This window comes from Macaca thibetana, chromosome 4 (assembly GCF_024542745.1).
Source record: "Macaca thibetana thibetana isolate TM-01 chromosome 4, ASM2454274v1, whole genome shotgun sequence".
Classification (NCBI taxonomy): domain Eukaryota; kingdom Metazoa; phylum Chordata; class Mammalia; order Primates; family Cercopithecidae; genus Macaca; species Macaca thibetana.
The window spans coordinates 108,668,550-108,695,498 of record NC_065581.1 but is presented as its reverse complement, the minus strand read 5'-3'; the positions used below and the strand labels follow the sequence as shown (position 1 = coordinate 108,695,498).

The following is a 26,949-nucleotide window of genomic DNA, read 5'->3' as shown; positions in this document are numbered from 1 at the left end:
TTCAAAACAATCTTGAAATATTAGAAAAATTCTAAAAAATTAATCAATATTAGTAGCAAGAATTATAAGATGTGAGGAATACTTTGCGAACATCTTGGGAGTAAAATAGTTGCATAGTATAGAAAGATGGCACAATGGGAATTAAAGAAACAATTTCAGTTATTTTGTGGGGCAGAAGTTGAGGAGTGTAAGTGTTAAGAAGACCACAGACCAAAATGTGGTAGAATAAAAAGTATTTGTTAAAAGAGATTGAGAAAGAAATATGAAAGGAAGATGGAAAGGAAGGAAGGCAGAAAGAAGGAAGAAAAGAAAACATAGAATTTGTTTGTAAATATATGGCATATAAGCTCTAAGAAAGTCCCTCTTCTGCTCAATACTAGTCACGCTTCTCAATGCATTTTAAAAGGATATGAAGAAATGGAAGTGAATTTGAATAAGAGCAACAAGGTGATGGAAGGGCTTGATATATATCCTAGGCCAAAAGGTTAAGAATTTAGTATTGTTTGGACCAGAAAAGAGATAGGAAAGGGATGATTTGATTATCATTTTCAAGTATCTAAAGGACTTTTCTGAAAGATAACCTCCGTTGGTGATTTCTGTGGTCTACAGAGGATGAACAAAAGCACAAAAGGAGCTTAAGTTTAAAGCAGAAAAGATCAGGTTTGGATATAAGTTGTGGGTCTCTGCCATCAGGGAAATGAAAATTTGAAATGATTTCTAAAGGAAACTTCAAGCCAAGCAGCAGCATAAGTCTCCATGTTAGATGTAACGTTGGGCGTGGAAACAAGTTTGGGAAAGACAGCCTATGCCAGGGGTCAGCAAGCTCTGGCCCACAGGCCAAATCCAGCCCTCCCCCTGACTATGTGGATGGTCGATGTGCGAAAAGTGACTTTTACAATTTGTAAAAATTTCATGATACAAGAAAATTATATGAAATGTGACTTCAGTGTCCATCAGTAAAATATTATTGGAACACAACTATGCCCATTCATTGACATTATTGTTTGTGGCAATGTTGGCACTTTACAATGGCAGAGTTCAGGAGTTGAGAGTGGGACCATACAGTCCACAGAGCCTCAAATGATTACTATTTGGCGTCTTGTGGGAAGAGTTTCCCAATCCCTGACCTATATGTTTGCAGCCACTTACACAATGCCTGGTCTTGACCTCCAAAGTCTAGAAGCTCTCCTTGTTGTAATAGAAATGAACACCTCTGGGGTCAGCTGATGAATACAAGCGGCACATCTTTTGAAGGGTCCTTGAGAGAGCTTTAGGTCCACAAAAGAACACGCCAATGCTGCTGCTGCAGTAGGGGTAAGAAAAGGAAAGAAAATGTCACCTGGAGGCAAGGCCAGCCAGAAGCCAAGACAATAAGATTAGTGAAGTGGTTGTGACTATGAGGTTACTTATTTATTTTTCTCCCTTTCTCCCTCCATGTCTTTTTTTCTTAGATTCTTTTTTTCTACCTACTTTCAGCACCATGCTCTCTCCCAAGTTCTCAGTATCCTCCCCTGAACTAATCAGGGAGGTGGAACCGAGAAGACTGAGGCATGAAAGCGGCCATGAGACTGTTGAGGGGTTTTGATACAGAGGGATTTTGATACACCAGGCTTTTTGGCCAGGTGACCTTGATTCATGTCTCCTTGGATACGTGACCAGATGTAAACTTCCTGAGAACATAAACCTGATCTGTTTTATTCCAGCACCTGGAACAGTGAATACAGTGCAATCAACACACATTTGCTGAATGAGTGGCTAAATGGCTTTGCTGAGTAGTATCTGCGTGGTCTTGGGCAAGTCACTATACCTCAGTTTCTGCATCTGTAAAAGATGATAAGGACTACTTTGTATGTTTTATCAAAAGCAAGATGAGATAATACATTCAAAAGGGTTTTGAAAAGGTTAGTTATTACTAATATCTTGTTCAGCCCTGCCTTTTTATAGATAATAAAATTTATGCTACAGTAATAGCAATTTAATTAATTTCTCCTGTTGGAATTATTTTAATTTTCAAAGAAGGCCAGAAGGGAGAGCTGAAAAAGAAAAAGACATTGCTGATAACACAGTCACCCAAACATTGTCATCTCTAATCTTGACATTGCTGAGAATACAGTCACCCAAACACTGTCATCTCTAATGTTGACATTGCTGATAATACAGTCACCCAAACACTGTCATCTCTAATCTTGACATTGCTGATAATACAGTCACCGAAACACTCATCTCTAATCTTGACATTGCTGATAAGACAGTCACCCAAACATTGTTGTCTCTAATCTTGACATTACTGATAACAGTCACCCAAATATTGTTGTCTCTAATCTTGACATTGCTGATAAGACAGTCACCCAAATATTGTCATCTCTAATCTTGACATTGCTGATAAGACAGTCACCCAAACACTGTCATCTCTAATCTTGACATTGCTGATAATACAGTCACCCAAACATTGTCATCTCTAATCTTGACATTGCTGATAATACAGTCACCCAAACACCATCATCTCTAATCTTGACATTGCTGATAAGACAGTCACCCAAACATTGTTGTCTCTAATCTTGACATTGCTGATAACAGTCACCCAAATATTGTTGTCTCTAATCTTGACATTGCTGATAAGACAGTCACCCAAATATTGTCATCTCTAATCTTGACATTGCTGATAAGACAGTCACCTAAATATTGTCGTCTCTAATTGTGACATTGCTGAGAATACAGTCACCCAAACACTGTCATTTCTAATCGTGACATTGCTGATAATACAATCACCCAAACATTGTCACCTCTAATCTTGACATTTCAGAAAACTGTGTCAAAGAGATACTTCCTGCATATAGTGACTATCCCAGAGCTGCTCAAATGCCTTGCGACTTAGTTTATATGTAAACACCACATTCATGCTGGGGTTCAAAGTTGTTTTTGGAAGTTGGGGTGCATCAGTCTCTCTATAGAGATTTTCAGAGACTGTGTCTTTTTTCTCTTGTGTTGAATATTACTATTCTCTGTAGCATTTTTTCCAACCTCTAGCATAAGCTGAATTGGTTACTCTAGTGTGGATCAAAACTTCTCAAGCTTTGCTGTGCATAAAATCATCTAGGCAGATTGTTAAAATGTAGATTCCTAGGCTTGAAGTCAAGGAATGCATGTTTAGTAAGGATCTCGGGTGATGTTGAGGCAGATCGCCCTGTGAGCCACACTTTGAGAAACACTGTCATCAAGACATTCTTTGGGCTTCAGGACCAGCTCACTATACCATCTCTGTTTCTTCAGACATAGATCTTGCTGAAAGTGTCTATATAGCCTATTTTTTCTTAGCTTATATGTTAACATGATTCTCTACCATGTATCATAGCCACATTTTAATTGTGTGTTCCAGGACCATCACATCCACAGTAGAAATTGATGGTTCCACTGCATTTCAAACTCTAGCTTCAAAGGAATTTATCAATGGCTTAATTTACAAATGACAATATGTTTAAAATGTAGCAGTACTGCTTTCAAAGAAACCATTCCCATGGCTAAATTTGAGAAAGTAATTTTTCAGAAAATATTTCCCACAGAAAAGTATGAGTTTATGGCTTAATGAAGAGATTTTGAGGTGTTTATGGAAATGAAAGGCAATGGTTAAGGGTGCTCTTGGCTCCACCACTTCGTTGCTGGGTAACTTTGGGCATGTTAATTACCTTCAGAAAGCCCCCAGTTTCTCATCTATAAAATGGGGAGAATTATAGAATCTACCTCCTAGAATCTCTGTGAGGATTAAGCAAGACATTGCAGGTCTGGCTGCTGGTCCTGTGTCTGGCACACGGTGCGCTCTCAGGAACTGCTAGCTTCCTAATATTATTTTCCCATGTGATGACTATTGGTGTCTGCCTGTTCCGTGAAGCTGAACAGAAGATGTGGTGCGGGGTGTTAACACAGAGGTGAGTATGTGGACTTACTGAGATCAGCACTAGATTTTTGAGCTCTGGACTGAAACATTTTGAATGGTAGATGGGTCAGGTGAGACCCTTCCCAGTGAGGAGTCACAGCTTTGCTTTGTGTCTGATGCCCAGAGGTATCCTTGCATCTATTTTCAAAGATGCTGTTATGGGTGGTGATATTTTTCCATTAGTGTAGATGTCACCAAAGAGATTGCCCACTGGCCCACCCCAACAGGCTAAGACTGCCCTTTCGTTTGCAGCGACAGTAACTGCAAACCTGATGGTGCCCTTTGATGCTCTGCCTTTAAGACTCCATTTCAAAGGATTCTGATTGCTGCTGCCCGGTGTTCTACTGGTGTCTCCAGCAGTTCACAGCTCCCCTGCCTCTTTTGAAGTTGTGGCTATCACACTGCACAGCTAAGTCCACACTTTACTCAGGGGCCATAACCGCCATGGTGATGCAATCACCAAAAAGTTTCACAAAGGCTGTTTATTATCTACTTTCTGCTAAGGTGGAAAGGTCAGCCCTTCACTGGCTCTCTGTGAATCACTGTTCCCACATACAGCATTCTTCTGCTTGCCTGGCTTACTCTTCTTGGCATTTATGACTCCAAGTATGGAGAATTTCTTGTCACAAATGCATACTGTGAATCACAAGGCAGAGAATCCACGCAAAGTAGTTAAGGGACAGATGTGGCATCTTTCCTTTTTTTTCTTTTATGAGGCAACGGACAAGTGCAACAGAACCCTAATGGGGTTGGTAAAGAAAAAATTCTTCTATAAAATTTAATTACCCACAATCGCTTGGAATTAAAAAGAGATTCTCTGCAAAAGAAGCATAAAAACACAAGGTGCTATTCTTCAGTTTACAGTCTGCATGAGCTTGCACACGCATGGGGGAGCTGGATCGGGGGCAACGTTAACGGCATTGATCAGTCTGGGCTGCTGACTTTGATGAGAAAAGGACAAATTTTACACAAGCTGCAAAGATGGCTAACATTCACGGCATTATTTTTAGCTCTGATAAACAATAAAGAAAATTCTCCTTTCCCTCTCTATGTCTGCTAAATAACTGTTGTGCTCTTCTCTGTGGGGTTGGTGCATTTTTCAAAAAACAGTTCAGTGATGCCATGCATGAAAGGCATCCAAAATATCACCCACCAGGAGATTTCAGCCCCGCAGATAAATGGGCTTGTGGGTGCGCCCAGGAGTAATCCTACCACCTTGCTGAATTCCCAGGTTCTGCTGCCGTGAGCCCTTCTCTCCTTAAATTGTATGTTTGTTTTTATGTGTTGGCTTTTATGCTTGGTAAATTATAACCCTGTAGGGGCAGACCCTAAACCCCATTTTAAAAAAATCAAATTACTTTATACCCTGAGTGCATTCTGCAAATAAAATCAATAAACAGAAGCTTCCCGTGGATTTATGGAGGCTTAGAAAGAAGATGAGAGCGACAAACTCTGTATCAGACAATGGACACAACTTCTGGTTAATCCTTTCTAGTGAGTGTTTTTCATTAGAAATGCCTCCAAATGATTCATCACATAATTATATTTTGTACAACACCTTCTTTTTTCAGAACCACAGATGATAATTGTGCTGGCCAGCTTTTTTTTTTTTTTTTTTTTTTTTAACCTATCTCCCAGTTAATTTGTAGCAGCCTACGACATTACTTTTCTCTGTGTCCTAATTACTCAGTTGCTCATGAGTTGCTGCAGATGTCCCTAACCAGGCTCACTGTGGTGATTCTCCTCCTGCCCACACTCCACAGGCTCTGTTCTCTTTGGCAGCCAGAACTGTGCTGTTCGGACTCTTGTCCCAGCTCCCTCATTGGTCTCATGGTGCTGCCACTTGCACATACTGGCCATTTTGCTGGGCTCTGAGGTGCATAGATAAAGTTGCTTGTAGCTGTAAGCCCTTGAGAAGCTTATGGTCAAATGGGGAAGAAAAATGAAAGCAGCTGACTTGTAGCATCCGATCCCAGGGAATGGTAGAGCCATTGTGCCAACTTTCCCCCACCCCAATAAAACACTAACATATATATGCCTTCGTGCATAAGTAACCAAATATTTTGCCAAACTAATAATTTGATAGATAGGTAGTACCATCGAAGAAAGTTTGCAGCATAATGATAAATCCATCCTGCACTCACCCATCTCTCCAATTCCCCCTACCACAAATGGAGTAATTTCAGCAATTTTCATTGAGTCTTCAGTTGGCTCTAACCAGAGAGATTGATGCCCTCTCGTGGGAAGGAACTATGGGAATATGCTGACAATTTCCTCATCATAAGTTTATGGTGTCTTTATTTTTCCCATGAAGCTATAATTTATCATGTGTTGTATTTCCATTTAAGTCTATTTCTTTGAGTATTCTGAACATTTTAGTCATATAATGAATGTTTAGGATATCCTGTTAGATAAAGGGCCCTGTATGCTATAATCAGAATGCTAATTTGTTAAAAATATCATTTTAAAACATTTTGCACATATGCACATACAAATGAGAATTGAAGGGTGCGTACACAAGCAAATGTGGATCCAGATGGACACATTTACTCAATTTAGTATAAAGGTATTTTCACGTTTCTGAAAACAATGGGTGGTCTAAAATACATTCATGCAATATGGATTAGAAGCCCCCCATCATATGGTAAGTTGACACCTTTCTTCATCGTTAGGTTGGGTTAAACTGTTCTAACAAATGGTAGTACTCTTCCATTTTTTGTTTCTTTCTTCAGAGTTAAAAGAAACACTTCTACTGAAGTTACAAAAAAAAAAAATAAATGACCAAACCTTTAAAGTTTTTATGGTAATTAATTACATCAAATTTACACCTAAAAGGCCTGGTGAAGTTATTAGCAGATAAGTTGAAAGTAGAAAACTATAAATATTGTCTGAAGTGTAAGATTGAAGATTTAAGGCCTATGGAAAATCATTTTATTCAATTAATTTAAAACAACTGATCCACAAATTCAGAAATCTGAGTATCTGTACAATGTGTGTTTATCAAAAAAGCAACTAGATGTGACAAGGGTATTTTTATTTTCATTCTGTCTACCTTCTTGGAAATATTTTCCCGATTTTCTGAACATTTACCTAAAGCTTGGGAACATATTGACAATGTTTACAAAAAATGCAATACAGTTTCCATTTTTGAAAAAGATAACTTTCTCTAGATTAGTAAGACATAGATGTCAATGTATATAATTAGCCTACTATATTTCAATTGGGAGAATAATTTTTAATGTTTTTGTTTTATAGTGCTTTTCTGTGCTTTGTCTAACTAAAATAAGATACAATTTTCACGTATGTGAATTTGAATATATTAATAAAAGGCTTATAATGCATCCACTTAATATGTGTTGATTGTCTTTCAAAACTATACTTGTGTTTTTGTAATATAGCTAATATAATTACCAAAATTAATTACAAATAAAAACAATAGAACACACTTTTCTATTTTCTACTGTCAGTCTTTGATCTATTTTTAATTTTTCTTCTCTCTTCCTTATTTGTATTCATTTTGATGCCCATCAATTTGTTTCTCTATTACTGTTATTTTTGCAATTTTCTGGTTCCTTTATAGCTTGTACTACTCTCTTTGATCTGCTTCCCTTCAAGCTTTATTTTTGGTGCTGTTTTTCATGTTCTATAAAAAATCTTTTTGCCCCTCTTCACTTTATTCTTTTGATTTAACTCCTTCTTAGAACAAGAACAAACTCCAGCTTTGAGTGAACAGGTAAATATTTTTGAAAGAGTGAGTCCGGAGAATCCTCGGCTTCGCGCTGATGAATAGAAATGGTTGAGAGCCTACTTCAAAGGCCCTCAAGAACAAAGAACCCTTTCTGAGGCCACTAACAAATCCACCGATTTCTTCTGACCCATCTTTGCCAAAAGATATGAGCTAACGACAGGACAGAACTGTCTTGTAAGAGTAGCCAAGCAGGCTTGGGAACAAACATATCCTTGACATAATAAGGGGAAAACATACTGTTTATCTCTTTAATAACCATCCTGAGGAAAATTAATGTTACTTTGTCCTTTGTGCAGAACAGTAATTGGATTGTGTGTTTCATTTATATCTGGACAAAGGCCAGGATATTGAAATACTTCTCAATATTAGATTTTCTTGTTTAAAAATTAGATTTTATTGGCATTCTCTTTCCGAGATTTCTTCATTAAAAGCTTCATTAAACATAAATCTCCTTTTACACAGCAGAAAACAAAATTATTTTAAGGAGGTCATTTTAAAAGTCTTTTGAAAGGGTGGTGCTAAGCTTTTGACTAAAGGCTTGTCTTTTCCCAGGGATCTGGCATTCCAGGGATAAAATGATTGACTTTGCCTTCATGTGTCTAATATTAATGACATGGATGTTTGAAGCTATATAACAAGTTACTATGTTCTAGAGTCTAAGGCTATTACAAATATGATATCAAAAATTGGGGACTAGGAAGTATGCTGTAGAGGTTTGATTCAGTGATTCTAAACCTTGGGGGCCTCGTCTACTCTGGAAGAGAAGTCATCCATCAAGGAGAGAGAGTTTGCATAGCTACTGGGCTGCAAGATACAGCTGAGCATTAAGTACGTTTCTGCACTTAACTTTGATTATGGCTTCTAGAAAGGTACTAGCAATGGGGAAAGTGATGGTAATATAGTTTTTCTACCTTAAAACTGATTACTCTTTACTCCCTGCAAAAAATTGGACAGGCCCACCTCTCAGCACTGAGTCACATAATTTTCTGGGCAGAGTTTGTGTAAGCCCAGTTTTATCCTTTGTCTCTTGATGCTCCGTGTTCCTGGCTCATGCCTTTTGGAGGGAAGAGAGATAATTAAATAGTTTGGTTTTTAAAGGCCTTCCCCACTGGACTGCAAGCTTTGTGTGTAAAAATGAATAAATACATAAATAAACAAATGCCACGTGAGATGTCAAAAAGGGACAATCCTAATAAAGACTGAGACTATCTAGAAGAACTGAAAACCAAGATATAGATGTCCACGTCAAAGCCTGTGAAGTGAGAACATTTATTCCATGATGACTGAAAACTGAATGTAAAACATTTATCAATGAATATATATGGTTTTTTTTTTCCCTAACGGAGAAAATAGCAACAAAAAAAACCCCGAGTTTTCTCATATCAGCTTGTAATATTTTGTTAGTTTCTACCTATAATCTTTTCAAGGAAATGGCAGATGAAATGAGCTCGTCTCTGCTCTGGGTGGGTGTGAGGTGGGGGTGGTGATTTAGACTCAGAAGCCCTGGGGGCCCGGGAGCCAGGGCTGGGTGTGGAGCAGGAGCTCAGAGGAACCGGATTCTGTGGCTGCAGAAGCCGGGATGGGTTGGAAGCACGCATTTGGAGAGAAGGTAGAACCAGAACTGGATTCTAGGCCATATGTCCCGTGGGGTCAGGGCAAGAAGCAAAATGGAGCAAGGAGGTATGAGGAAGTGACACCTGGAAAAGTCTCCAAGGCCACTGCCACAGCTTATGGAGCATCAGAATGAGCCCCATGGGGCAAGAGCAAGATTGCAAGGTTGCGCAGCTGGTCCACTCACTCCCTCCCCAACTGTATGCTTGAAGTCATGCTTTTCTTGGGGTCTCCCGCTGGAAAGCCTGTACTCTTGGCCTCAATGCGAGTCAGGAGTAATCCCCACAAGCACGCCTTCAAACCTTCTCTTCCCTGGGTGTAAACACTCCTGCTTCTCTGCAGGTTGCTGGGTGCAGGGTGCAGAGAGGTCTGGCAGGGGCCTCACAGAGCACAGGGCAGTTGAGGTGTGAGTGACTTCACAGGGAAGAAGGTGACTGGAATCAGATGGTTATGAATCTTGGATGGCTACCTGATCACTCCTTCCACATCTCCCTCCTCGTTAACATCCTTCAAATAGCTGGTCCAGGGAGTCTAACGAATTCCATGACAACCGATAAAAAAGAAAATGGCATCTTTCTGGCAAAGAGAGAGTGTGAAAAAAATGTAAAAAAGGAGCAGCCAAAATCACCAAAAGATAAATAATATTCACCAGAGAAGTACTCTGTGAAGCAGAACAAATACGAAGGAAGTACAAAGAGTTTAATGAAGCACGCTGTGTCTGCAGGAAGCCCACAAGGCAGAAATGCAAGGACTGAGGCTTTGAAGGATGCAAGACAATGGAAAAATCGCTGGGGATACGGAAGCAGTCAGAGGAACCCTAGTGGGCTTTAATGTATTCTTACTGGTGCAATACAGAGAAAGCGGATGGAAAGAAGGTCAGGGTATAGAAGACCCAAGGGCATGATTATTAAGGCAGATATGAGTGTCACTATTAAACTCTGTGACCTGTCAATAGTCTATTTCCTGACCCTCCAACAGTGCAGTCCTTGGAACTCTTGTCCATCTGTATCTGCCCGTCTGGTCATCTTATCCAGTTTCATGGCTCCAAACAGTCCATGTGCTCACACCTCTGGCTGAACTTCTCCCCTGAACGTTTGTTTCTTATATTCATCTGGCCACTCCATAACTCCACATGGATGTATGACAGGCATCATAAGCTAAACATGTCAAAAACTGAACTCCTGATACTTCATGTCTGCCAACCAGCTGCTCCTCTTAATGTCATCGCCAAATGGTAAGTGGGGACTCCATTCTATTGAATAGCTTGAGTCATACCTCACATCCCATCCACAGTCAGTTCAGCTCAACCTGCAAAAAACTCCAGAATCTAACAATTTCTCATGACCTCCTCTGCAGCTCCCTAATCCAAACCACCACACTGCTGATCCTCTCTGGCCTCTCCACCTCTGTCCGAGGCCCCTCACGTTCCCTTCTCTTGCAGCATGATCCCACGCCACTCTACTGCTCAAACCTGTAAGTGCCTTCCCCTCTGTGAATAAAATCCAAAGTCTTACGATGACTCGCAGCTGTCTTTGTGACTTCTCCTACAGTCTGACTCTTGCTGCTCTCCCTCTCACCTCCTCTGTTCCAGGATCATGCCAGGAACGATGTCTCCTGCCTCAGGGTCTTGGCACATGCTCCAGTTGCCCACATGGCACACTCCTTCACTGCCTTCAGATCTTTCCTCAAACATGGAAACTGTTCTTTAATGAAGACAATATTAGGACATGCTGACTTTTAAGAGCCATAGACAATGAAGGTTCAAAGCAAAGACTGACTTAGGAGACATCACAACAATGATAACTGTTTGCATTAGTGCTCCACACTACAAGTATATTTACATTATGAAAACAAAACTGTGAATGGATGTTATCATCCATATTTTTCAATGGGGTGCAAAAGCTCAAATAAGCTGTCTCGTCCAAGGTCACACAGCCAGTAACTTCTAGAACCAGGAAGCGCAGGCTTCACTTCAGTTTTGTGGCCCCAGAACAAGTACTCTTGCTTCTCTATATTGAAATTCATTATATAATGATAATAATAAGAGTAATAATGGAAATGATAATAAAAATAATAATAGCAGTGATAGCAGCTAGTGCTTCTTGTGTACTCCATACAAAGCACTGTTTTAAGCCTCTTACATGCATTCATTAATTTTATCCTTGCAGACTCTTAGGAGGAAAGCACTATTATTATCTGCAGTTTGCAGAGGCGGAGACGGAGACAGTACCAGGGTAGGTAACCTGTCCAAGGTCAACCAGTGGTAAAGGCAGAGCCAGGATTTACAGCCAGATGCTGGGTCCTTAACCACCACCCGAAATCCCTGCTTTGTCTTCGAACATTTTCTCTCTGCTTTTGCTAGATGTGCTAGATAGTGTACAGTTGGACAGGAGTGAATTCTCCAGTTGGCTAATTAGAGATCAACTGCATCCACCAAAGATGTCTTGAAAGCATATGCAGTTGAAGAAATACCATCTTTAAATTGAGGTTAAATGTGAAAAATTGCAACATAATCAATAACTGTCAGAGGTTGTAAGAGCCAGTTCAGCAGAGGCTTGTGGCCCCTGAAATATACCATTGACCACCTTTTCTAAGGTAGATGTTTTGTCTCTAATGGAGATGCACAGTCCTGCAGATTAACTTTTCACTCCAGCAACCTTTGCATTTCTCCAGAGAAGAGCCCAGCAGGGAGAGGAGCAAGATCTTGCCTCACCTGGGGTGACTGTAGGCGATCTGCTTGAACTCGTTGTTCCAGTTGGGTCTCCCATAGGAGGTCTTCTGTTTTAAGCCTGTGATCACATCAGTATTTTCATCCCAATGTAAAGCTATGTGAACAGCCTAAAGTAAATTTGTGGCATTAGATGACATTTAGAAAAAATATATAAGCCTTCTATCGATAAAGAATAAACTAATCATGTTCATTTGTAGATTTAATTAAAATATGTGTACAGGGCTGGCAATGCTTATCACTATTTGCAGATGTCACCAATGCTGTACTTTAGGGCAAGCATCATATCTCGTTTATGTCTGAATCAGGCCTCGTCGGAACCAAGTGCCTCTTTATACATAGTAGGTGTGCAATAACGTTAACCTAGAAAGAATATTTTCCTTTGAAAGGATGAAAGCAATATAGTAATTGTGGTTAAGAAAAAGCAAGCACTAAATGACTTCCTTCTTTTCCTGCCAAACTTTTCAACAATTCATCTCTACCTGCTATCCCCTTTCACTTAATATTGGCTCCTGGGGAGTTGAGAAGGGCATTGCCAGATTACAGTGCTATGAAATGTCTGGGAAGAAACTGTATCTTACAATCAGACCTGCCTAGTGTGTTGAAACGGTGTGATGTATACGGTCCGGTTTCAAGTGCCGGGAGGCCGTGGAGCCCGGCAGGCAGAACATGGTGGCCAGAGCCTAGCAGGCGGCTTGGCTGGAGCTCTGTGCCTAATCATTCGCCTTGGAATTAAGTGACTCCATCCAGGCATCATGTAGCTGGTGGTCAATAAGTGAGAGTCCACAGCGTAATCCCTTGTGATCATTTTTTTGTTTATTTGTTTTTGTTTGTTTGTATGTTTTTGGTTTATTCTGAGACACTCTTGCTTTGTAGCCCAGTCTGCAGTGCAGTGGCACGATCTCGGCTCACTGCAACCTCCGCCTCCTGAGTTCAAGCAATCCTCCTGCCTCAGCCTCCCAAGTAGCTGGGACTACAGGTGCATGCCACCACACCTGGCTAATTTTTTTTTTTTTTTGTATTTTTAGTGGAGATGGGGTTTCACTGTGTTAGCCAGGATGGTCTCAACCTCCTGACCTCATGATCCACCTGCCTTGGCGTCCCAAAGTGCTGGGTTTACAGGCGTGAGCCACCACGCCTGGTCATGATCATGTTTTAAGTTGCTGTCATTTATTTTAGCCCCTTCTGCGTTCTGGTAGCTACCTTGCTTCTCACCTCCTGGGATCTGTGTCACCAGTGCTCATCCCTTAGACCTCTATGTGGTGCTCTATTCGTCCTCACCCTCTTGACTCATCCTGACCCTGACCAGTTTGGGTAACAACCCTGCTGGGTGCAACTCATGCCCCAGGTCCCCACTGCAAGCCTGACTTTCCTGGCTGACTTTCTCTCCAGTTTAAAAAAATAGTTGAATCTAGGGAGGTTCAGCTGAAAATAACGGAAGTGTTCCAACAGGCCAGGAGACAATGGCAGGTTGATCTCAGAAATCCAAGCCAATTATATATAAAAGAAACCTGAACTCATATGTTCATCACAGCAGTATTCACAACAGCAAAATCATGGAACTAACCTAAGTGTCCATCAACAGTTGACTGGACAAAGAAAATGTGTTATATACGTACTATGGAATACTATGCAGCCATAAAAAGAATGAAATCATGTTCTTTGCAGCAACATGGATGGAGCTGGAGGCCATTATTCTAAGTGAACTAACTCAGAAACAAAAACCCAAATACTCTGTGTTCTCAGTTATTAGTAGCAGCTAATCAATGGGCACACATGGACATAAAGATGGGAATAACAGGCACGGGAGGCTCCAAAAAGGGGGGATGGTGAGAAGGGAGTGAGTTTTGACAAAGAATCTACTGGGTACTATGTCCACTATTTGGGTAATGGGTACACTAAAAGCCCAAACCCCACCAGAATGTGTTATACCCATCTCACAAATGGGCACACACACCCTCTGAATCTAAAATATAAAGATAAAAAGAAATCCAGGTTGTAGAAAGTTGAGAGCAGGCAAGTCTGACCCCAGATGGCAGGGCTACTGCTGGAAAAGAGTTGGGGTATAGGACTCTGTGCAAAAAGAAGGTGAGGAACAGTGGCAGAGGGTGTTAAGTGATATGTCAAGTGCGGGAAGAGAACAAGCAAAGCCATGGGTGTGTGACCGTGTGCAGTGTGATGGGTGAACACGCATCCTTTGGTGGCTCTGGTGCCAGAGGAAACTGATGGGGGTGGGACACAACTAGTGAGTCGGAGTCAGGCTGGGAAGGGCCTTAAAGTCCTTGCTGAGAAGTTTGGGCACCATTTCACACACAAAAAGGGCCTTCCCTACTTACACTTGTGGTACCGCCAATCACTGATGTTCAAACATTTGGAATGATATTTGTCCCATATTTCTCAGCCCAATGTTCAATTAATCTCCAAACTCTGTTGATTTGCCCTTCATAATACCTCTTCCATCTGTCCCTTCTGTTCTTGTCATTTTGCCACTTTGAGGTTGTTGAATTCAGTTTAACAATTGGGTATTTCTAAAACAGCCTCTTGATTCTTTCCCGACAGAATGCACCAATTATTTTTCCTTTAAATGTTGAAATTAGTGATTTTTCTGCCTGAAATTTGGGAGTCGAAATAATTTTCAACATGTCATGGCAAAAATGTAAGACATCTATTTTAATTTACTCGTGTTTAGAAAAAAATGTATATTTTATAGCGTATTCTTGGAAGTAGTAGAGATGGGAGGGGGCAGGATTGTGTTGTCGCCAAATCAACTTCAGTTCTCGGTTATGAGAACCTCAGTCCCATAGCTCCCAGTTGGCAGGGAATACCTAGGTGCACACTGGGATCAATGCACCTTAGAAGTAGAAGAGCAGGCACAGTACTTGAAAGCAGAAGACAGAAGCTGTCTGTACTTCACCAAACCGTTCATCAGTCAAAAATCCCACTTGAATAAGGAAAGTGTTTGTTTGGAAAACATAATTAACACTATATAATTCATTAAGATGTTTCAAGCCTGGTTCCCAAGAAACCTACATTTCAAATTATCCCAAAGGACTAAATATTTAAGAAGGACTGCAAATAAGACCATAAAAATTCATTAAGCTACTGAATTTCTGGCAGAGTCTTATTCATTTGCAGATGTACAGAGTCAAATTACAGTGATGTTCCTTAGGGCCAGTGTGTGTATGTGTGTGTGTGTGTGTGTGTGTGTATGTGTGATGCGCATACACAGAGCATTCACTCGTAAATGCAGTGATTAATGCCAATCTCCCAGGCTCAAATATACTTTCCTTAAAAGTATATATCAATAATAGCTGCTGATTAGAATGTATATTGTGTAACCTAGTAATCACTTCATTGTTAATTCCCATATTTGAGGAGTTAAAATGAATTACAATGTAATAGTTATCATTCAAGAGTATCAACATTGAAATACCACCATAGTCAATATTTTGGTATACATTATTTTCGGTAAATTCAATCTTAATATTTCATTAATACAATATACTGCAGAACACCTGCCAAAACAAAAGATCATCTTGATCTTAGGTAAATAAACATACATGCACACAATTTCTAAGAACACCTTAAGAGAACAAACTCTGGACAAATTGCGTATTCATAATAATTATTTTCTATAGATGCTCACATACTTGACAATACAAAATGTTGAATGTAAACACCTAGGAATCTTTTTTGCTTAACTCTGAACAGCTCAAGGCACAGAATTAGAACCAGTCAGGAACTCAACAACATGATACAGCCAATCAGTACTATTCATTTGATGTCACTTTTAAAGGGACAAATGCAAATTTATTTGGGATTTCCAACCTCTGGATTGTCTTCCGTTGTCTGACCCTTTCTATTCCTCAGCAAGTTAACTGTGGCTTCTTTTTTTGGTTCTTTGATTGTTACAACTTGAATCACTCTTGCTAATCTGATTTTATTTCACTCTCCTTTCCTTTTTAAGAACATAAAAATAATTCTGTCATGCTATCAGAGTGCTACATAGCTCATTATTGAAATTGTTTCTCATTGCTATTAGATGAGTTAAGCAATATTGCTTATTCTCAGAGTCTTATCAGTACCTGATTTTCATCCCAGCCAGTAAGAAATATATGATAACTCAGAAAGTGAGTTTTCCCCTGCTCACTCATCCGTGTTTCCAGTGAGAGTAAGAGATCGGCAAACCACTCAAAAGCTCTTGCATCCCGGCAAATCCAGTAGAAATACACCTGTCAAGAGAGAAGGCAAGTGAACGGATCTATCCCTCTTTTCATATGTGCTGATAATCACAGACTACTTTATCTCCCTCAAATTATTTGAGCCCAAATGGGCACTTCTGCAAAATAACATGCTTTTTTTTTTTTTGTCAGTGAACAAACAGTCACACTGTGATTTCTTTAGAAAAAATTCACATTGAGTTTGAAAAAGCCCAGAGTGAATTCAGAGAGTCAGGAGCCTGTGGGCCGTGCCAGTTTCTCTGGATGAGGATCAACTCACCACATTTCTGGCTGTGCTGCTTCTGAATAAGATTAATAATCATAACTAGCTGTGCCTTTCACTGCTCCCAAAGGGGGATAAACCGTTAGACCAACCCCTTCATCTTTACTTATGACCTAAGCTCCGGATTTGAACTTTGTTCTCCAGAGACCCCAAAGGCTTGGGCACTAATCCACTTCACTAGCTATGGCCTCTGGAGAGTGGAGATTATGGTAATTTCAGAATCAAGTCACACAGGCCAGAAATTTCCTCTCAGTGAAACATATCAGTGTCCAAGAAAGCTGGTAGGTGGTGGCTGTGCCTGTGTGTCAACTGCTATAATGAAATTATGTCTAGGAAGAATTATTTTTTTAACTCTCGGTGTTAAGCAAATGGCATGTGACAAGAAGTAGTTCGGGTTTGCTAAAATAAAAGCTTAGTTTTTGTGCTTCGAGTTTCAAATAATTGCATCTAGAAGAAACCACAGGAGAGAAATCTATTAATTCTCCCAATTTTTCTCACACTCCCACCCCTTGCTGCCCACACCTCTCTCTCTTGTGCCTTCTCCCCAAAGAGGTATCTCTACGGCTTAACAATATCCATGAGGGCTGGTCTTGATTCCACCTGCTGCCTGGTAAATCCCCACCAGGAAATACCTCATGTGGTGATCAATGTTCTCTTCTCTCCCTCTCTGCCAGCCAGCTTGTAAGCTCACAATCATATAATCAGAGATATAAATGAGATTTAATTAATAGATCAAATTCATGAGACAAAAATGAAAGAGTTTATTTCAAAGCTAAACGTCTTGTCTATTCTCTTCATGTTTAGGCAGGACTTTATAATATTAATTATTTGTAAGAGTAAAAGATACTGAGAATAAGGCCTCTTCTTTCAAGAATTAGGCCTACATATTTGTTGGACAGCTCCTGTTCACAAGGGGACTTAAGATATTAATTTTGGGACAAATAATCCCTCAGTCTCTAAGCGCAAAGACCTTCTTTTCTCAGGAAGAGACAGGGCTGCCTTTCTTTTCCTGACACTTATTTCTTCCTGGGGATGATCTGTGCACAGCCTCTCCAGGCAGAGCGAAGCAGGGATTCCCTTTGGTGACGCCCTGTGAATCCCCATGAGCAAGGGGCTCAGGTTCATCCATTCGTTCACTGATTCAACAAATATGTATTGAATGCTTCCTTACCTGTCCAGACTTTTCTGTGCTCTGGAACTATACAAGTGAACAAAACAGGGCCAAAAAAAAAAAAAATTGATGTGCTCTTAGAGTTTGCATCTTAGTGGGAGAAGGAAGATGATAGGTAAGTAGAATATAGGCTATGTCAGATGGTGAGAAGTGCATGCAGAAACCCCAGGTGGACTAGGAAGTGTTGCAATATTAAGTCGAATGGTCAAATGGGGGCTCATTGAGCCCTTTCTTGTTTTTGGCCTCTTGTGTTCACTTTTATAGTTCCAAGGCATAGAACAGTTTGGAGACATAAGAGGCATTCGGTACATATTTGTTGAATCAGTAATGGATGGACACGAACCTTCAGTTCGTGGAGATTCATGTCCCCTCTTCATGAGAAGGGGACATTGGAGCAAAGACCTGGAAGAGGCGAGGGAGTCAAATGCTCAGGGGAAGAGCTCTGCAGACGGTGGGAAGTTGTCCTGAGTGAGACCTTTCCAGGAAAAGCCTGCAGGCCCGTGTGGCCGGAAGCCAGAGAGGGCAGGGAGAGCAAGGAGACGGGCGAGGGGTGGGCTGGGAGAGCCATAGCGTTGTAGGGCTTTGGGTCCATCGTTGACTTTCACTCTGAGGCAGGAAAGCACAGGGAGTTGGCGAGCAGGGGAGTTCCATTGTTCACCGCAGGTGGCAGGATCTCTCTGGCTGCTGTATTGAGAACAGAACCAGGGGATGGAGGGTGAGGGAGGAGGAAAGGAGGCCAGTTAGGGGCAGATTTTATATTCGAGGTTGGTGATGAATACTGCTATCTGCTTTCTTTTCACTTTGTGTAGTGCCTAATCCAAATTACTCTTTGAAAACCTTAGCTCTCACTTTGCCTTGCTTTGCTCTGGGTGGAAATGAAAAATCTACTGGCCGAATTAACAAGGTGCTCACCTACGTACGACCCCCTCCTCTCTGGCCTTGGTAGTCTGTTTCATCTCAGAGTATGGCACTGGGCATAGAGCAAATATCATTGATTTATTTTCTCTCTTTCTCACTTTTTAAGGAGCACGCTTAAAACAGATTCATAGATGGATGATAAACCAGAACATTTGCTTTATAAAAAAAATCCTCCAATTTCAAATCTAGTCCCAGTCATGCTTTCTTGAAAACTATCCCCATCTTAGCTTCCTCCGTACATGAAACTTTATCCTTTCAAATAGAAATCCATCCTTACTTTCTCGTGGCCTAGCTGCGTGTCAGTGTTCTTACGGTTTGTTAAGCCTTTTATACTTTTTGCTTCCTTGTAATGGCTTTGTGTGTTTTTCCCTCCGTAATTGACTCGTAAGTGACACTGGGCAGCTTTGGTGTAAGAGGCTATGGAGGAAAAATGGATAGGCTCAGTAGAAGTGTTTCAGGCAGAAAAAGAAAGAAAGGGACTTTGAACAGAAGCAAAAGGTATTTACTTTGACTTTCTTTCATCTTTCTAATGGTGGGGGACTCTCACTGGGAAGGGACATAAGAGTTCTACCTCTGCATTTCACCCATGAGAAAGGACCTGGTCAATGACAGACCAAGTATCCCAAACAATAGGCTATAACTCTGTGATCTGTGCTTTCCAATGCTCACTCCACCTTAGTCTCCAAAAATAAAACAACTCTGAAATCAGCTACCTGTAGAAAGCATGCCTTTTCAGAATTCCATGGCTGATCTCAGAGACCAAAAATACTTGAGTTTACTTTAAAAGATTTTATTAAATAGAAAGTCATTCTCAGTAAAATAACAAAAGTTCTGAACTTTCATAGTAATAAAATTATTATTTTTTTTACAGGACTCATCCCACACTTTTTTTTTTTTTTTTTTTTTTTGAGAGGGAGTCTCTCCCTGTTGCCCAGACTGGAGCGCAATGGCAGGATCTTGGCTCACTGTAACCTCCACCTCCCGGGTTCAAGTGATTCTCCTGCCTCAGTCTTCCAAGTAGCTGGGATTACAGACATGTGCCACAATGCACGACTAAGTTTGTATTTTTTAGTAGAGATGGGATTTCACCATGTTGGCCATGCTGGTCTCGAACTCCTGACCTCAAGTGATCCACCCACCTAAGCCTCCCAAAGCGCTGGGATTACGAGCATGAACCATCATGCCCAGCCACATTCTTGTAGATATAGTGGATGTCTAGATGTTTTGGGAGACCCCTTTGGGACTGTGTCATGAGGTTGAGGGGTTCTGTGTGCATGTGGCCTGTCACAGACCTTAGCTGTCACATCGTTCCCAAGCACTAGCGATCAGCCCAAACTCAGCCATGTCCATTTGCAAAGGGCTTGGGTCTGAGTGACGGTCACAAGGCTGGGCTCTCTGTGTGTCCCTTCTCATTTTCATGTTTTCCCAAGCCTAGGCTTCTCTTTAAGAATTCTTCAGCAGCACATAGGGACCAGGTCAAAGAGGTCTGGGGCCAGTAGGAAATGCAACTGTGCTAAATTTTGATAAACAGTTTTAGAAAATGAATTGAGAAGCACTACCAGTCTGTGTTACTAGGAGAACTCAGACTCTCCAATCAAAGTTGGATGCTTTTAGGCGATTGTATCTCCAAAGCTTGTGCTATATCTTGAATAGATATCCATGAACACAGGCAGAGGGCCCTTTCACAAACACAATCTGTATGTCTTTATATCCAAAGTCAATTTCCAGAGGATGAAACAGAAAAAAATTATTTACGTATGTATTTATTTATGGCCCAGAATCCCTCTAAACAAGGAAAGTTAACACAAGAATACAGATTTAGGATACAGTGTAGCATGGTACAACAACTCAACGTTGTGAGCCTATGAGATCCATCCGCTGTTGTAGACTGCTGCCGGCTTCACCATGCAGGTAGAAGTTGCAAATAACTTGTGCAACTGGGCACAAGTTTCTTAACTTGAACCTAGATTACTGCGTATGTAAAATGGCAATAAACACAGAACAATAGCTCATGAGGATGAAAGGATATGTTTTACTGAAGCATTTAACGCAACGTCTGGCAGACGCAGTAAGTGCTCAGAAGATGTTTGCTGCTATTGTTGCTATCCTTGTTTGTCATTTGGAGGAGCTTAGAGAATGAAGAATGAAGACAATATATTATAGAGCAAAGAAGGAGATGCGCCTTGCTTGGCATGTGTTCCCACTGGTCACTCCTGGTCACTGAGAAGGGAAGCCAGACTTGACCTCTGGCACCAGTGACAGAACCAGAATCTCAGCATTCATCATGAAGACGTGCTCCATGAAGGGGAAGCCCCTCACCAGGTTCGGTGTGTACTAAACCAGCCTAGAGGCATTTTACAGGGAGCCAGGGGCCCACCATGACCATCGCCTCCTCAAGGAGAAGGGCAGTGGCTTGCAGTGCCACCTGCCTCTTGCTGGGCAGCATGCCTCTGTATCCCACACGGCAAAAGAAAGAACAGAACAGACAGAAACTTGAAACCAGCAGGATGACAGAAACTCTGCATAGAGGGAGAATTAGGACCGTTTTCCAAAAGGAGAATTTCTCTCCATGAAAAGATAAAGACTGGTGTTTAGAAAATATATTACCTACTCAATAAATGGTCACTCTTATTGTCCTGGTTTTTATTTTGTTTTTGTTAAGGGAATCCTGGATTAATACAAGAACAAATAAGAAGAAATAAAAGAAGAAATATTTCTTCTTAATGATAAGCCTGCCTAATGTGTAAAACTTTAGTTTAAAGTGATGCAATTATAAAATTGTCTTTCTGGTGAACCATTATAAGGCCAAGACCAGGCTTTGTGAATCATTTTTCATCCTTAAGACATTTTCTGAATGTCATTATCCTTGATGTTAACTATTTCACGACTATATTGCTACTTTGCCCTGTGGCTGAGGACTGATTTCTTTTGGGCCTCGGTTTGGTCTAATTACAGTTAATAATCCTTATTGGACAACTGAAACATACTTTTCTTTTCTTTTGGAGACAGTCTCGCTCTGTCCCCTGGGACTGGAGTGCAGTGGCACGATCTCAGTTCATTGCAACCTCCGCCTCTCAGGTTCAAGCAATTCTCATGCTTCAACCTCCTGAGTAGCTGGGATTACAGGCACCTGCCATCACGCCTGGCTAATTTTTGTATTTTTAGTAGAGATGGGATATTGCCATGTTGGTCAGGCTGATCTTGAACTCCTGGCCTCAGGTGATCCGCCTGCCTCGGCCTCCCAAAGTGCTGGTACAGGAGTGAGCCACCACACCTGGCCTGAAACATTCTTTAATAGCAGAATGATTCTGTAAATTGTGGCCTACCATACTATGGATATATATTTCACACTATGAAATACTCTAAAGACACCAAACAAAATGAAATAGATCATCAGGTATTGACACTGAAGGTGCCCCAAGTTATGCTTTAATGAAAAACAAAACAAATTGCACTTCCTCTTCCTTCTACACACACACACACCTATTTATGCATAAATGTGTATAGGTATATGCATATAAATGCACGGAAAAGGAATGGAATGAGACATATTCAACTGTTTAATGGTGAGTTTCTCAGGGAGCAAAGTTGGGGAGGTGTTTAGTTTGGGGAGGGAGGTGAAGGGAGATTTTTAAAACGTTTGTGTATTTCATTGGACTCTTTTACAAGAAGACCGTAGTCATGGAATCTGTGGTTAATAGACTAAGATATTAAAAATATTAATACTGATCACTTCTGTACAGAGCAATGAGGGCTGATGGGGTACTGAGGCCTTTTGAGGCCCTCTAAGGAAAGGCAAGAAGCACACGTTTCTTTAGGAGAGGTGCGCATGGCCCCTCTTAAAGAGGCCAACTGATGGCAGCAATCTTGGTGGTGAGTGGAGATGATCAATTCCAGGAGTAGCCAGAGCTCCAGTGTGAGGGAAAGGGAAAGTAAATAATTTCTCAAAGTAAACAGATTAAATTAAATGCATTTTTCATTCACTAGAAAAGAGAGCAGGCCCTCCTGTGTTTTATTAATATATTTTAGTAGAGTATGGATTTTTTGTCTTTTTTGGCCTCTTTCCCTTGTTCCCACTGGCCCATGCTGTCTTTTTATTTGAATTATCTGTTTATTATATTAGGTTAAGAACCCAAAGGCCATTTTGCATGGGACACACTGTAAATACCCATTATCATGGATATATATTATGGAGCTGATGAAGGAAGACAATTTATGCAGAAACGAGATTATCTCAGTTTTTGTATAATCTATTGTATTGCAGTCTGAAGATTACATATGCAGTTAAGAAGACGCACCACATCTTGCAGTTGGCAGTTCTCTCAGTTCTGACTGCACAGCTGTGATATTAGGGAGAACTAAAATGTGTAAGCCAATCTATTTATGTCAGCAATCCTCTCCCTCCCTCCCCATTCATACACACCTATTTCATTCATCATTTTGACAGTTTGCACAAGCAAACCATCCTAATTTTTTTTCAAGAGCTCTTTTCACAAATTGAGTGTGATGTAGAATTAATCATACCTGTTAGGCAGGAGGTGGAGGACTTTATCGCTAGAGGGCATTTTTCGCCCCCAGCATTCAGCTTCCTCCATATTGCATCACAGAGAATTCTCAACCACCCTCAGCCTTCCCTCATCCCACAAGGGCACAGCATTCTCAGCTGCCTTCAACTCCGTGAAGTTTGGCTCTTACTTCTGTTGAAAATATTTCTTTCATGTATTACAACTTTTTTCCATTTTCATCACAGCAAGCCATCATTATACTTCTTGTTATTTTGCCTTCTTGGGAAATCCCCTCCTGCCCATTCTTCCCCCTCCCCTTCCACTCCCTGCCCTCTCTCAGATCTTTCAAAATAAAAGGTACTTACAAACATAGAGATTTTAAGACATCAGCTTCAAATGGAAAGTACTACCTATGACGCTTCCCACTAAGGAAGTGGCAGGCGTCTTATTGGTTATGCTCCTGCGTTTTACTTAGAAGTTTTCTAGAATAATGCAGCAGAGGAGAAGGGTAAAGAAGTTCTAGTTTGCAATGGTGACAATTGAGAAAACTTTGGTGCCCATTTTTTACTGTAGACTTGCAACTTAAGTTTTGTGTGTAAAAATCTATACCTTAATGCCAACCAGTGTTTTTACACATGGAGGAAAAAAAATCACACCTAACTGCAGTTAACCATTTAAGCTTAAAATTCCAGCTCTCAATGCCTATGTGAGTTTTCCTTTCCTTCCTTATTACAAAAGAGGACAATCTGAAAACTATAGTCCAGACTTAAAATTGTGAAGACACCGTTAGATAAATACGTACTGCTTTGATCTGCGCTGCACTTAAAAAATTATATAGACGCTGACAGTTTAGTGGAAGGGGTAGTCGTTATATCTCAAAGGCGTGTGGGTAGCCCTGACAAATATTAGTTACATAAGCCTAACGATAGCTGTACTCAAACCAACACAAAGTTGCTTTAAAAGAGAGAAACTTCCTAAGCCTGTTCTCATGCCTGCAGACGTGAAGGAATTGGATCTGAAGTGTAATTTTCAGCCTAAAGTTCCAATAGCATGAAAACCTCACTTCTTCCATGAAAGAGCTTTGAAGCAAAAATCAGAAACACGCGCTCAGGTCCTGACTCAGTGGTGAACCAGCTGGGTGACTTTGGACCAATCGTCTCCACTCGAAGTACAGATACTGACTTTCGTGGTCCTATGCAAAGCTAGGAGATTAGGGCCTTTAAGTTAGTTTATGATCCCACACTTTAGCTTCCCTTCTCCCACATGACATTATTTCTGCCCTTATTTTCAGCTGAGTCGTGTCCAAATAGTCCCTCACATTTTTATAAGCGATGAAAACATTGCTTTTATATTTTTGACTCTACGGTTTCTGTTTCTTGGAATAGAAATCAATGTCCCTATTTTATGGTTTTGTGGTGACTGCAGTGCTGAAAGCCTTGAGAAACCCCACAAGCAGAGCCCAGGAATGACAATGGAATGCTGAGAAAGGAGGTGGTATTAACACTTTGTAGGCTCCTGTATGAATTTTAAGATTTTGGGGGGTTCTTATAAGATTTTTCCTCTATGTTCCTAGTAAAATAATTGGAATTTAGTAAAAATCATTGAATAATCTTTTTGGTTACATAAACAAAATCTTAATACCCTTAAATTTTAAAGAAAATTGTATACAGAAGCCATTGTTTATTCTTTTTGGACATGGAGACATTTATTCACTCATTGATTTATTCAATATTTTAACTATATATATAGTTATCACATAATATATGTGTGTGTGTATATATATATGTGTGTGTATAAAGATATCCAGAGAAGCTATGTTCAAGGAACTCACAGTCTGTTAGAGAAAATAAGATTATTTTGCAAATCTTAATGCAGGAAAGACATGTGACATAACAGGAGGGCAGCAAAGAAGTGGTGGAGGTTAAGAGAAGGGGGAGGTGATTGTGAGTTGGGTATGATGAGAGTGAGACTTTGCATGCCTCTGAGCAGGACTTGAAATATTAGCTGGATTAGTGAGTGAATGAAAGTGAGACACGCTATCCACCACCATCTTCCTGTGAAGCGCAAAGTGACTTTTAGTGTCATGGAAACCATGAAGCAGCGAGCCACCTCTCTAAGTGGGTTTTACTTGGTAGGCAACAAGAAGGAAGGAAGAAATTAGGGTGGCTGAGAAATCATCACGAACCAAAACAAAGCACTGCTGTGAGGTCCAAATATCCCAGTCACTGTTTTGCTTGCTTTGTTAAATATATTACGGTGTAGAGGAAAGAAGATGAGCTTTGGTGCCAAAAGGATCTAGATTCAGACTCTAGTTCTAGTATTTTTAAGCTCTCTGTGTGCCAGGATCCTCATCAGTATTGAGAATATTACCTATCTGAATGAGCTATTATGAGCATTCAGTAAGAGGACTCTATCATTTCTATTAGCTTTGTGATCTAGCTTCAGTTTTCTCATCTGTAAAATGGGAATGAAAATGATAAGTACGATGAAAAGATGGCATGAGATAGTGCATGTAAAATGCCCAGTTTTCTTCCTGTTAGGTAGTCAGTGCTTGATAAATCTAGGCCGTTAGTAGTAGTAGTACTGGTAACCTATTTATATCTTTGGTAGATATAATCAGCATTTAGATAATCATTTATATTTCTGTACACACATTTCTATAGTAATATTTTCATATTATTTGTCTTATTTAGCATTAAAACTCTCTGTTGGATATGGATTCTTATTTCTCCATTATGTGGATCAGGAAACCCAGCTCAGAGAGGTGAACTGCAGGCAGTACTTCAGTCAGGGTGGAATCAGGCATGTTCTTTGATAACAGCAAAATTCAGGTGCCGATTCCCATGGTCTTCCTACAATATTGCACTAGGGTTGCAGGAGGAGCTGGGGTCACATCTACCATGTGTTGGTTTTGTCACGGAAAGAGCCAGATGAACCTGAGTTTGAATCCCGATTCTGCCTTTGATTACCCATGTCTTTTCAGGAAAATCAATTTAATCTCTCCAAGCTTCAGGTTCCTTATCTGGAAAACAGGCTTTGTGTTATTTACTTTATAAGGTTATTGGGGAGATTAAAAAATTCAGATGAGGAAATGTATGTCAAGAACCTGTCACTTGGAAACTTGGGAAATAGCTAATTCCTGTTTCTTAGTTGGCAGAGACCCGAATTTAGAGATCTTCTGGCCTGCATTGCCTGGGATGCTTCACAGAATACGATTTCTTGACAGGTGTTAGGTGAGGAAAGGTTCTGTGGCTAAATAACCTTGGGAAAGATAGATGAAACAAAGCTGAATGAGGTTCTTTTCTGCGGAACTGTTTTTTAGACACAGAGTCTCGCTCTGTTGCCCAGGCTGGAGTGCAGTGGTGTGATCATGGCTCACTGCCTTGAACTCCCTAATATTTAATTTTTTTGTAGAGATGATGTCTCACTGTGCAGCCCAGGCTGATCTAGTCTCAAACTCCTGGCCTCAAGTGATCCTCCCACTTCAGTCTCCCAAAGTGCTGGGATTACAGGTGTGAGTCACTGCGCCCCAACTCCACAGAACGTATTTAATGACTAGTAGATGATGTCTTCCAGCGTGTGATGTTGCAGAAGCATTGCTTAAGTTCCTTTGACTACAGAATTCTCTTTACGGCTCATGTCAGGTGACAGATGTCCCTTGTTTTACGCATTGAAAGCTGGTGGTTAAGTCAAGCATCTCCCTTTGATAGCTGAGGACACTGTGTACAAAGGGTTAAGCACAGAAGATACGCAGGACTGGGCCCAGCACCAAGCTCGCCTGCCATCCTCACTCCTCCTGCATTCACACGGCTTTGGGTTATTAGGGCTCCTTGC

General features: G+C 40.7%; 2 protein-coding genes across 2 annotated transcripts in view; both read right to left on the bottom strand.

Annotated features, from left to right (window-relative positions):
• The window catches only part of TFB1M (transcription factor B1, mitochondrial), a 695,218-nt gene that overhangs the window by 148,452 nt on the left and 519,817 nt on the right, over positions 1 to 26,949 (bottom strand). The window lies entirely within an intron of this gene.
• Positions 1 to 26,949, bottom strand: part of NOX3 (NADPH oxidase 3) — a 60,426-nt gene that overhangs the window by 289 nt on the left and 33,188 nt on the right. Inside the window, exons 11-13 of the mRNA XM_050786789.1 lie at positions 16,104 to 16,250; positions 12,004 to 12,128; positions 1,150 to 1,303 (exon numbers count right to left, since the gene is read on the bottom strand). Coding sequence (XP_050642746.1) covers positions 1,177 to 1,303; positions 12,004 to 12,128; positions 16,104 to 16,250 — 399 coding nt within the window. The 3' untranslated portion in view covers positions 1,150 to 1,176. The remainder of the gene's footprint in view (positions 1 to 1,149; positions 1,304 to 12,003; positions 12,129 to 16,103; positions 16,251 to 26,949) is intronic.